We start from the raw sequence: 13,222 nt of genomic DNA on the forward strand, positions 1-13,222 counted from the left end.
TCCGATGATCCGTTGTCCCACTTCCAGGGGCTGCTGGAACATGGGCTTCTCTTCCGAAGGAGAGGAAGCAGGCGAGAGGAAAATGAGAAGTCTACATTTGGGGTTTCTGGTTATTCCATGAGCCTAAGGATTAGAGGTTCCCTCTTCAGCCAGGCATGAAGGCTAATCCTGCCCTCCCTGGGCCTACTCGCCCACAGCCCACCTACACGCATGAGAGCCACACTGGAACTCGTCTTGGCCTTGTACCTTTGAAAGAACACAAAGGCTTTTCACCTTTTTTCTTTCCATCAAAATGTTCGTGAGAGGAGTTTTTCAGGTGAGGAAAAGAAGAGTTTCTGTTTGGGTTAAGAAGCACGCCTTTGTTCTACATTCATCTTTTCTACAAATATGCCAAATGCCTGTTATGTACCAGATCTCACTGTAGGTGCTTTATTAGTTTAAACTGTTCTTTTTTTTTTTTTAAAGGAATTGCAACAATGAATCTAATTTAGGCTTAAAAGGTACTAGAAAAGTAAATCCAGGGCCTTATTTGGTCTACGAGTATTTACAAAACAGTTAGCCTTAAGTACTGAGGCCCTCCTTCAAAATTAATCTGGAAACTGAGGGAAGTTTCCAGGGTTTGAGTTCTACAAGCTGAATTCTACACTATCCTTTCCTCATATTCCATTTCCCCCCAAAGAACATGAAAATGAGTGTTTCGAAGATAACTATGTTGTAGAAAGCTAAGAATGAAGAGGGATGAAGTCGTTATGGTGCCTATTTCCTTAGAGTAATGAGAGCCGTCTACCGGCCAGTCTGCAGGGATGTCAGCTGCTGACTATTCCCATTCTAGTGTGAGTGGAAGACTCTGAGAGGAAGATGCTAACTGCCTGCTGATCAGAGCAGATCACCCAGTAGAGCGCCTCCTCCTGGTGGAAACGATGTCCAACCATAATGGCAGCAGAGAACGCAAGAAAATCCATTCATTGCCCTGAATAATAGGTCATTTTGTATTCAGTAATTAATAAGCAAAAAAGAAGCCCAGACTTTTGGAGCACTTACTGAGTGCTAGCCTTGGCTTCAGACACTGGAATGTTTAATCCTCACAAAGTCTGATGAGGCAGGTGTTATTATTTTCATCACTTCCATTTAACTGATGCCAAAAGGAAGCAGGGACGTTGAGTCATTTGTGTAAGGTCACAGAGGTGCTGTGTGGCATCACCAGCATTCGACTCAGGCCGGATGGCATCAGAGCCCACGTGCTTACCCGCCACCCACACATGCTGGCTCTGAGAACCTGGCCTCTCCCAATTTCTGTGTGGTTGTGGGCAAGTCAACCTTCATGGACGTCAGTTTTTCTCTGTAAAACTAAGGGGTTGGGGGATTGGACAAGAGAGCCTTTCTTGTAAACTGGGCTCAACAGATGAGGGAAAAAACATCAAGTAACAGCCCCTAAGATGTGTGGCCCAAAGGACAGGAGGAGCACCCCAACAGGGTTCATTCCTCCATGGAAGCCCCACTTCCCAGCCAGGAGGCAGAACTGGGTGGGGGAAAGGCACCGTTTCCTCAGTTTCAAGTGGAAGTTTAAAGTCTCGGAGGCCCCACGAGTGGGCATGATGCCCAGTTCACTAGGCCCTCTAGAACAGGATCCTCTATCAAAGGACTTTGATAGCGGGCCAGTCAAGGTGTTGAGGGTAGGAGAGTGGGCAAGCCCTGGCCTCAGGAACCACATCAAAGGCCGGTTGACTTCTAGTTCTCTTTGCTGAATTCTAGTGTAGTTCCCTTGTCTGAGTGACCCAGCTGGTGACCTTGAGCAAATTCCCTGGTGCTCTGCGCCTCAGTGGCCTCTGTAAGGTAGAGATAATAGCACCTGCCCCATAGGTGATGATACAAATAAATCTCATAAAATAGTGCCTGGAACATAGTCAGCACTTAGTAAACCTGAACCACCACCGCCACCACAGCCATCATTATCATCTCAGAGGACAGAGGTAAACAGATCAGGGCCTTTGTAAGTAAGCATTGCTATGGCATCATTTTGTTAGTTTTGGTTCCTTCTTCCCAGTGAAGAAGGCTGAGTGCTTGTCTCTGGAGGCAGAAGAAAGAGCAAGTGTAGCGCTTGGTCCACGGAGGGTTTGGGGACAAGAGGGAACAAAGGGATGTCAGCAGCTCTGGAGAAAGAAGAGGGGGGGCCCTGGGGCAGGCTGCCTTCTCGGCCCTGAGGAGGGGCGCTTGGAATTACTGTACTGTTCCTTGACAAGGGGAGGCAAAGCAGAGGGCATTTGCCCCACCGCCTCTGAGTTTCCTGAGAGCAGCCTATCTGTGAATTCAAAACGGGATCTAAACTGAGGGGACTGTAGGGCAGATCAATGGGGGAGAAACCGCGTCTGTTCTTTTTTTGAGGATTTCCAGACTTTTCTCAGCAGGATGGTGGTGCCAGACAATTTATGCATAAAAACCTTTGAAGAGCCAAGACGAAGCTGGAAGGGAAGATTCTAACCCAAGACTGGGACTATATGATTGGCCTATATCGTATGTTTCTTTTTCAGTGCTTTTACCTTTGTCGGAAACGGTGGCCATGATTTAGCTATCTCTAGGCGCTACATGTAAAAAATGTTTTATGGACATCAGAAAAATTGTCCCCCAAAGAATTTCTCTTTGGTTTTTGCAGCTCAAGTAAGGATTCTCTCTTCCCTTCCCACCTCCCTTCTCTCCAGCCCCCTCCTGGCCAATGAAGTAAGCAGTTGTCCTCCGTTCAAGAAGATAAATAGCACAGGGGCAAGGCCTTGGTGTTTGTAAAACCTTATGGAGGCTGCTTCCAAATCCTCATGTGGGAAGGTCGCCGGAGTGGGGGCATGGGGATGAGAAGGAGCCAGAGACAACAACGACATTTTCAAGCTCTTGGGGTGTGTACATGAACAAATGACAAGCTCACAGTTTCAGGAGCCAAGAGTGTGTACCTGACTTCATTGCTATGTATCTCTTTGAGGCTCTCTACAGGTGTGGGGGGCCTCCGTTAAATCTGCAGTCTGCTTCCATGTGAAACTGTGGCCACGTGGTGCTGGCACCTCCCCGTGATACACAGGGAACAATGGCAGATGAGAATAGTAGACCCGGTGTTGGGGCTTGTCTCGACCACTGTTGTTACTACTGTGTGACCTTGGGCAAGTCACTGAATGGTGCCTGGCCATACAATAGGTGCTTAATGAGTATGGATCAAATGAATAAATAAACAAGTCAACCACGTGTCTGAGCCTCAGATTCCTCATCTGGGAAATGGGGGAATAATGCCTCCCAACAGGCTGTGATCATACAGGCAACACTGTTTCCTACGTGTTTCTCAGACATGCTTGTGTTTCACATGGGCCACCTGGGGTGCAGATTCTGACTCAGGAGGTCTGGGGTGGGTGGGCCTGAGTTCTGCATTTACAACTAACCTCCAAGGGGTGCCTATATGGACCACACTTTGACTAGCTAGGTCCAAGACTCCAAAGTCCTTGAAATTATTAACATCATCTCTTTAGTGGACAGGGTCGGGATAGACGCCAAGGACCAATTGTCCCAATGTTCCGCAATGACAGGTTTCCTGGGACACAGACTCTCAGGGTTAGAACTGGGAAAGTTCCAGGCCAACTAGACAAGTTGGTCACCCTATCAGGATAATGGAAAAGAAAGGGATGCTTTGGTCTGAACTCAAAGCAAAACACAAAACCAACAACAACAAAACAGCAGGTGAGGCTGTTTGCTAAGGAGAGGAGCATATTCCCACCTTAGATCAATTAGTTCTCCCACCCCCTTATTTCGCAGAGGCCCAGAGATGTTGGGTGACTTGGCCCACATCACACAGCTCCTCAAGGACAGGGCTGGGGCTACAGCTCCCACCTTCTGACTCACTGTGTAGCCGGGCACTTTCTCCACCAGTCTACATAGCCTTCTCCAACACATTCCTCTTTATCTGGCAAACACAGCATGTTTATTTATAAACTGGCTTGTTTGGAGCCTGAAATTTGGCATAGCTGATTTTGGCTGTGAGGAGTTCATATTTTTTCTCTCTTTGTTTTGGTTTGCTTAACCATGTTTTATGAGCAAAAAACACAAAGTAATGAAAACACAAAGTAATGAAAACACAATGAGGCTGCTAAAGTGGTTCGAATGCAAAGCTTCCAGAAATGCGGCAGCATTAACTTATACAGATTTATTTTGTAACTTTAGATAGATTAGAAACCCATGAAGTTTACTTCCAGGGATTTCCACGAACCCCAAATAAATAAACAGGTGGGTCTCTTGCCAGGCTGTTTCTCCTGGAGGTGGGACAGGAGGTTGGGAAAAGCATTTCTGTTGGGCAGATTGATGGAGGCTGTTCCTATGCTCCTTAGTGAAGGTCCTTAGAAAAGATGTCAATCATCAGGATTAAGGTATGTGTGGTGATTTGCAGACTGTCACTCAAAGTCGTTTGCACTTTATTTTGCACACAGCAGGAGTCATAAAAGAATGTTACCTTTTATTATGAACACTGAGAATCCATGCAGAGAATTCACACTAAATCCGTGAGTACATTGCATTTAGGGCAGCTAGGATGCCCTCAATCCCCACATAACTTCTAATTGTGCTGTAAATTCAGGTAGGTTTTTCTTGGGGGGTGGAGGAGAAGTGAGGATGGAGAGAGAGAGAGAGAAAAAGAGAGAGAGAGAGAGAGAGAGAGAGAGAGAGAGAGAGAGAGAGAGATTGGCTGCATTTTATCTGTGACTCTACCTGGTAGCGCTTCTCAAGGCCAGGGAGTCTGGATGCAGCTGCTGATCTGTTACTTGTTCCAGGACCCAGAGAAAAGTCTTAGCCCTGCCCACCCATAACCGGTTGAGTGATCAGCTCAAGCGGTGAACACCCTGCTTTTCAAATAGTGTGGTTGGCTGGCAGCTTTTGCCACTGTCTTAATTTAATAAATCAAGCTACAGGCTGAGCACAGCTATAGCTTCATCCAACGTTTTTAGCGATAAAATGCACATGTGTGCATGCGTGTGTATGCCTAAATCTATACATATACACACAGGAATACATTACACAGGGGATCCCTGGTGGAACCCATTGAATTTTAAAAATTGCTTTCATAGATCGATTGAGAGCCTCTAATAGTGACAAAAGGACATTTTCAACCTTGGGCTCGAGGCTGAGACCTGAAAAAGTGGCTTCCAGAATCAGGGGCCTGCTGGGCTGAGCAGGTAATACCTGATTTATGGCGGGAGGGAGGTAGCCAATCAGTCAAGCTTGGAAACCCCATCTGCTACCTGGGGCATTTCTGGGTGCTGGGGTTGATGGCTGGTCTCTTAAGCACTCACGTTCTAGAATCAGAATCCCCTGGGACCTTACTGGACATGCCCGAAAATCTAGGAGTGACTGATTAAAGGAGAATGAGGTTGTGCTCACAGCGTGATCCAGGGTCCCCTTCTCAGCCTCCTCATTCCTCTTCTTATTCCCATGTTCTTGTTGGCTCTCTCAAGAGCTCTGGTGTAAAGCAGAGCCTCCCTGAGACCTACTTATTTCTGGGTACAACACAGACAGCTCCCCAGAGCCCTATTTCACCAGGTTAAAGCTTCCTGTCCCACGGGATCACTGTGAGGCTGCCCGGAGACACCACGGAGGGAAGGAACTGTCAATCACCTGCTTTCCTTGGAAACTGTATATGCCTGTTGGGTTGAGGGGCCTGGAAGTCTACACCCTCTCTCTGGTTGATTGTGCCCAGTACGTGAAATGCTATTTTGCCTTCCTGGACTGTCCGCCAAACTCGGAGGGTTGGCCATGAGACCCCGATGTCTCCTTCTGGTCACTCTCCTCAGCTACCCAGCTAACATGCTCTAAGCCTTAGAGTAAAACTCTAGGGTCTGTCTAAGAAACGTGAGAGAGCCTAAGGATAGCTGGGACCCAGCATTCACTCTGAGTGCTGGGCTCTGTTTCTTGGGAGCACCAGGCTTCCATGCTTTGGCTTGAGCAATCCGGAGGCTCTTAATGTCCAGAGGCCTCTCTTAATGACACATCTTTAGTTCTTTTTGCTGTAAACAAACCAGGCTACCTGCTGCCAGACATTGCCACTGCCATCCCCACTGTCACCCCAGGGGTCAGCCAGGCTTCTCTGACCAGGCCAGCAGAGGCACCAGGTAGTCTTTCCCCACCTGCAATCATTATGGCAGAGGCCTCAGTGCGTCACCGCCCCTTTCTTCACTCTCGGTGTCCTTTCTGTTCAGGAATCTAGAGTGGCTGGCAGAGCTCCCACTGGGAAGAAGCACGTTGGGGTTGGGAGCGGGACAAATGGTGCTGGGCACTGCATTTGGCCACAACAGAAACTGGCCCACTGGCCGTTTTAGACACATAAGGCTCATAAATGCTTTGCTGGTTGAGCAAGAACAAAAATTAGCCTCCTGCTGGCCCGGAGTACTGGGAGCCCAGATCACCGCAGTGCCTGGCTGCGCGTCTCTCATTAAGAGAGCTCTGTGACAGACCTTTCTGTCCCTCAGAGGCTTGAAAAGAACCCTGTTCTCTCTGCTGCATTGTCTTTTTTCTTTCTCAATTTCCAACCCTCCCCATAGATCTTCCTTGTCAGGTTTATGAAAAAAATATATATGTTGCCAAGGTCCGGCACATTTCCTACTCTGATTGTTATTAGTGTCCTCATCGAGGATAAACCGTGGAGCACCTGGAAAAACACCCGTGGAGTGTTTGGATGTGTTTGGTTACTTGTAGTCTCCCTACCTCCCCTTTGGGAGGCTGTATATTTAGACTAACTTCTTTCTTGGGCAGTGTCCTGATGATATGCGGAAAAGGGCATGACTGCGATTTACTAGTTATTTACTGCTGTTATGTTTTACTTTGACTGAGGGTGAGCTGTGGATTTTCATTTTAAATGCTCTTCAGAAGCAGCCCTGTCTCCCATCTAAGACAGAATTCCCTTAAAACCAGGTTAAGTTTGGAAGCCTAAACTCTGTGGCCCCAAAACTTCCAGCAGAGCTGGGGAGATGGAAGCAGCTTTCCAAGTCAAGGTTTTCCATAGAAAGTCCCTCCTTCCCATGTCAGAGGCCTCTGTTCCAATTGGCAGCTTCTCAAACGACTCCAACTGAAGTTCCCTGCTGGGCATGTCTCAATAGACCACCCTGTTTCTCTTTCATGGCTATCGAAATTCAGTTTGGAAGAGGAAAAAGCGTATCAGGCAAGCTCTGCCCTTGGAGGTACTTACTGGCACTGACAGAAGATCAAGTCAGTGAATACAATGGATACCAAACGTGCCATTGGAATAAAGAGCCCCGCGTGGCTCGCCAGGCCGAGGCTGGGCACACCTGGGGTAAAGGCCATGACGCAGGCTGCACACACGTCCGAAGCAGAAGCGCTGGTTCTCAGCAGAAGGGGCAAGTTGAGAGAGCAAAGCCTAAAGATGCAATTTTCCTCACCAGTTCTCTTCTCCCCTCTCCTTTGGCTTTCCACTGATGACAACATGCCATCTGTGGCTTGACGAAGGGCTGAGAGCAGCCGTACCTATGTTTAACAGATGGAGCGAACTCCTCCAGACTTCCAGAGCCACAGAAGCAGGGGCTGAATGTGCCGAATCCATAGCCATGAGGACCAGCTCTTGAGTCTATGGACCCTGGGATGCGGCAGCCCCAATGGAGAGTTCAGTTCTCTTGTGTCATATGCAGGCTTCTGGCCATCTCCGGGTGGGAGGGGGCCTCTGGGGCAGCTACAGGGTAGACCATTGACAGCCCCAGAAGGGATGACCCCTTGCATCAAAACAGGATGAAATTAGGTCATTGTTCCTTAAAAACTCAGTGTGGTTGCTTTTCTGCCCCCTGCTTCAATAACTGGGGTGTGATGGCCAAACTGTAGGTCTAGCACCACAAACCACTGTCCCATCTTCCCAACCAGGATATGTTTGGAGGAGGCTAAGAAAAAGCACTTCTCTGCTTTGCTTGACTCGCTTTTATTAGGGTCTCTGGGGTCTTCCATCCTACCCTTCCAAGGTGCTCTCAGCACTGCTCAGCCTCCACAAAGCCCTCCTTCTCATGGCCTGATGGTTCCACCTCCGTGTAGGTGGAGTGGTTGGGGTGGTTGCGGAACTTAATGGTCGGCCAGTGGTGAGGTCTCCGCTGTGGGGGCACAGACCAGAGTCAGCAGGCATGATCTCACCCACTGGGGACCACCCCCCAGGGACAGCACAGAGAATTGAGGCTCTTTTCAAGGGCAGTGGGGGCCTACTGAAAGCCGAGTGAAGTTCAGGGATCCTCTCTACAGAGGGCGCCCTGCTGTGATCCCTCAACCGCTGGGAAATCTGCTGAGGTGTGCGGGTGACAGGACAAAAGGTGAAAGAAAGCTTTAGCAACATACGGCGTGGAGCCCCAAGACTATGGAAAGTGTGGAAGTGGGTGAGATACAGAATGATCTGGGAGGTTCTAGAAATGCCAAGGTACCCCTGCAGACAGTACAAGTATGACATCAGAGTCAGTTGGGGAGCTTATGAAAATGCAGATTACTATGTCTGCCTTAGACCTGCCCCATTAGCATCCCTGTGGCTGGGGGGGGTCTGTAGTTCCCCAGATGATATTAAGTAGGCTAAGACTTAAAAATGACTGGTTAGAACTCACGAGAAACATGGGGTATCTAAACAAAGAGGAGGGGAGGGCGGCTGGTTAGCTCAGTTGGTTAGAATGCATATAACACCAAGGTTGCCAGTTCGATCCCCACATGGGCCACTGAGCTGTGCCCTCCACAACTAGATTGAAACAACTACTTGACTTGGAGCGGATGGGTCCTGGAAAAACAATGTTCCCCAAAAATATAAATATATATATATATATATTTAAAAAATAAATAAAGAGGAAGGAACCACCTGAGCCTCTGGGTAATGAGGTCAGTGGGCTTGTGTACCCTGTGGAGGAGACTGTAATCACAGAGGTGCCACCGCTGTGCCATGTGGAGAGATAGTGAGAAGCTGAGGGTGGAGGGCTGAGCTTTGTGGCCCAGAGCGAAGGGGGCTGGGCCTCACGTCCCATGCTGAACTTCGGGCTGGCTCTTCCAAATTCTGAGGTATGTAAAACTGTAGCATCCTTAATGAGAGCTCCCAGAAAGAGCAACTCTTGTTATTATAATAGTTTGTCAATTCTAATAAAAAAAAACTACAGAGCAGCCAAAGAGGCAGACACCTCGGTTACGTTATGGCTTTGAATAAGCACTGGGCCTGGAATTTGGCCATGAGAGACCATAAGTCATTAGCAATTGCTGCACAGCCACTAAACAGGCACGTGTGGCACCTTTGGCCTTCTTTCTTTCCCCTGAGGCCTCTTCTGACTTCACAAGTGGGCGAGCAAAAGCAGACAGGACAGGGGGGCTGGAGGAATTCTGAGGTGCAGAATCCTGGGAGTTGGGGAGTAAAAGGGCACTAGCCAGTGTGAGATGTCCCAAGATGGGATCAACGAAGCTTCCTCAGGTGGCGGGTAAGGAATGAGACGGGGAGAGGCAGGTACGGAATGGCTGGGGCAAATGGCTGATGCGAAGCAAATGGTGGAGCTGTGGCCAAACTCTACACTTACCTCGATGAAGAAGAGAGCAGCATTGGAGGTGGGGTGGCCACTGATGTAAATCCCTGCCAGGATGATGGCCACCACAAGGAGGACTGCCAGCACGATGCCCACAATGGTGCCCAGGTGCACAGGGGGGGCCTTCGTCTTAGGGGACAGGTTGTTCTGAAGGCCTGTGGAGAGACGTTAGGGCAGGGCAGCTGCAGGGGAGCAAAGAAGGGGGGCCATGGAGTCCTGGGTTCTGACAAAGTCCCAGAGAAAAGCCAACAGAAACTTTAGGTATATTTACCAAATACATGGGCCCGGAGTGGGTGGAATCATGAGCATGGCATTAACGTGGCATGGTTCAGGTGGTTTTCCAAAATCGTTTAAAGCTGTCTAAATGTCTAATAAGGATCATAAAAGAAGTTCTCTTTGATACTCATGCCATGTAAGCACTCTTAAGGAATTCACAATGGGTATGTGATGGTAGAGTTTGGGAACTGGAATCTGGCTGCCTGAGTTCAAATCCAGGCTCTTCCACTCACTAGCTGTGTGACCTTGCAAATTATTTAACCTCTCTGTGTCTCAGATATCACTTCTGTAGAACAAGGGTAATTAATAACTACTTGCTGGAGTTATTGTGAGGGTTAAAATGAGATAATTCATGTCAAGTACCGAGGACCATGGCTCGTCTATCGGGTGACTTCAGTAAGTGTCAGGTATTATGGTAGCAAAATGACCATATTTTTACCTGTCACTGTCCACTACCAGATTGTGACCTCTTGGAGGGCACAGACAGTGTCTTATTCATCTGTGTCCTCAGCTTTTAGAAAAAAATGGCTGACCCATCGTAGGAGCTCAATAAAAGAAATGAGCGAGGTCCTCCGGAGGGCTAATAAAGCAGCAGGCAGTCCCTGAGAACATCCCGAGCATTTGAAATATATCCCAAGGAGGAGACTGAGTATTTCCATAGACTCTCCAGCTGGAAACTCATCCAGTCTCACCCTTCCTGTGTGGCTGAGGTAATGGAAATACAGAGAGGTCAAGTGATTTGCCCAAGGACGCAGTCAGTGCCAGCCTCTAAGAGGCCTAACTTCCTGATACTACCTGGGGCGGCTATTTGCTTTTTCTTCCTACCCTAAAGGAATGTGGAGATAATGAAATAGAGACAGATGAGCATATAAACAACAGGAATGTCTAATCTTATTTACATAGCTAGTGGGTAGGATGGGAGTCAACAGGGGATGGGGATTTTTAATAGGATGTGGCATGCATTCAAAATCATTGCCCTCCCCAACCCCTCTTCTCTGCAAGCAGAGGAAACCCAGGAGAGGGATTAACCCAGGGCACTATTTGCTCACAGGTGGGAGAGTTGAGGTGACATGCCCTCAAGCTGGCCTCCCCTGACTTGGCGATCAGCCAACCCACAGTTTACAGTGACCCTGATGATGTGCTGGTCAGGGCTTGGGCTGATGAGCACAATGGTAACAGAGCAAGGGGAACGTGGCCCAGTTGCCCCACACCCCCACCCTGCTCCCACACCTCTCAACATTCATGCACACTCACACCAGCTACCCACATAAGAGTAATGGCTTCATCTCTGACAGGAGACCAGGTTAAACTGTGCTGCATTAATAGCCCCTCCTCTCCTGCTGGAACCCCAGGCCTCCCAGGCCCTGGAGTTGGAAGGCATTTCCATCTCCCCCTTACAGTGGTTGCAGCAAGGGCCTGAGCTGGCTTTGGGAGAAGGGCAGGGGAGGTGGGGCCACTTCATATCGTCAGAGAGGAAATGACTCTCCCAGCTAATCCTGGGGCAGGGGACCTCACCATCTGGCACCCTGTAAAAATTGTGGCAGACAACTTTTGTGTACTCTCTGCCAACCCAGGTTGGGAACCCAAGGAAGGTTGAGGTGGGAGAAGCTGCTCTCCACCTCTCACTGACTGTGAGGCCCACGGGGGCGAGAGGATGGAGGCCACAGGCCCCACACCGGCCGCCACACCGGCCCTCTCAGCCCTTCCCTCCTCCTCTCACTCCTTTTAGGGTTGTAAATATTTAAGAGCAGAGAGGCTTGGAGAAGAACTAAAGGAGGTTCCTGACTGAGACCAGGAATGTCTAGATGTAGACACATAGAGGGGGCCTGAGCTCAGAAGTCCCCTGCCTTCCCACCCAGCAGGAGGTCCAGGAAGCTCAGGCTGCTGTTGTTCTCCCCACCCCTACTAGGAATAAAAACAAAGAGGCAAGGTGACTGCTGCACCCTCTTTGGGGGGGAGGGACATTCCAAAAGGCAATGGATCTGATGAAGAGGGGCAGGGAGCCCTGTACTCACCATCTTCTCCCGCATAGGGATTCAACTTGGTGTCATCTTCCAAGAGAAAGGAGGGAAGGCACAAGATTAGTGGAATCATTAGGGTCTTTGTCACTTTAGGTCTGGATGGTACTTTAGGGAGGTATAGTCCAACACTTCATTTCAGAGGCAAGAAAACTGAAGCACACAGAGGGGAGGTGACTTGCTCAAAGTCACACAGCAATGTAATGGTAGAAGGCCATGAACAAGCCAAGTTTTCCTAGTCTCGTGTTCATTCATTCAACAAACACTTACTTGAGGATGACTATGAGTTGACCACTAGGAGTAGGTGCTGAGGATAGACATGGTCTCTGCCCTCAGGGAGTTAACACGTGGCGGGGTGGGGCGGTGGAAGGACAATAAAAATCCAGTATAATGAAGCTCTGACTGGAGGCCTCACCAGACAAAGGAAGCTTGAAGGAGGGGTGAACTACGGGGCTGAGAAAAGGTTTCAGACAGAGGAAAGAGCATGGGTAAATGCTCATAGTCAGCAAGAACTTGGCCTGTTGAGAAATAAAAAGCAGTTCCATGTAGCTGGAGGGTGGAGAGGATGAGCGTGGTGTGGGGGGAGGAGGGGAGGAGGTGAGAATGAGGCTGGGGGTCGGGTGGGGTGGGAATGGCTGCCTGGAAACCAAGGGGAGGACTTTTCATGTTCTCCTAAGGGGCGATGGGAAGCTGACGAAGGATTGGCGGAGGGGGTGAGTATGTCACCAGATCAGATTTGCCTGGAGACCACCCCCACGTACAACGTGGGGGACGGATTTCCACACCAACACTCTCTCCCCACCTCAGGGTGTGTGTTCCGCGGCTTCCTAACAAGTTCCAGTGGTTGGCCCGTCCTGTGGTTCTTCCCCCGCGGTCACATGGGAGAAAGGGAAGCGTGAGTTCTGAGTCAGGGGAATGCTCTAGATGACTGCAGGTGGCTGCTTTAAGCACCAAAACTTTAAACAAATCGAACCAGTCCACAGTTTAGGGCTGGCAACATGCATTTCATTCCTCTTCCCCCTCCAGCACCTCCACCATCCATGTCATCTTAAGGGGTTTACTGGCTCCCCTGTATTCACAGGCGTTCAAGGTCCTTGCAATCCATCCCTAACCTTTCCTCCTGTCACTCACTCACAACTCAAGGCCACAGGAGTGTCTGTAACAAGCTGCTGCGAGGCACTCAGGAAGGCCTTGGCTTGCATGTCTCTGAGGGGCTGTGTACTCTGTTCCTCCTGCAGGGAACACCCTTCTTCCCTCCACTATTCCTCTTTCAGAGGTGTCAGCCCTGAACTGCCCTCCGCATTAGGGGGTAAGGCTGGGATTAGGGTGAGACACGTAAAGCAGGGTTGATCCTGTCTTTACGTAAAATTTTGATAC

At 49.3% G+C, this 13,222-nt stretch overlaps 1 protein-coding gene across 3 annotated transcripts in view; it reads right to left on the reverse strand.

The window, feature by feature from the left end:
- Window positions 1–4,460: 4,460 nt before the first annotated feature.
- The window catches only part of PLXDC1 (plexin domain containing 1), a 59,970-nt gene continuing 51,208 nt past the window's right edge, over window positions 4,461–13,222 (reverse strand). For 2 of the 3 annotated variants that reach the window (XM_019638880.1, XM_019638879.1), the window contains exons 12-14: window positions 11,843–11,878; window positions 9,546–9,706; window positions 4,461–8,105 (exon numbers count right to left, since the gene is read on the reverse strand). In XM_019638880.1, the coding sequence (XP_019494425.1) occupies window positions 7,986–8,105; window positions 9,546–9,706; window positions 11,843–11,878 (317 nt within the window). In that variant the 3' untranslated portion in view covers window positions 4,461–7,985. The remainder of the gene's footprint in view (window positions 8,106–9,545; window positions 9,707–11,842; window positions 11,879–13,222) is intronic. The other variant, XM_019638881.1, reaches the window with a different exon arrangement.

The sequence above is a fragment of the Hipposideros armiger genome, unplaced genomic scaffold, assembly GCF_001890085.2.
Source record: "Hipposideros armiger isolate ML-2016 unplaced genomic scaffold, ASM189008v1 scaffold_40, whole genome shotgun sequence".
Taxonomy (NCBI): Eukaryota; Metazoa; Chordata; class Mammalia; order Chiroptera; family Hipposideridae; genus Hipposideros; species Hipposideros armiger.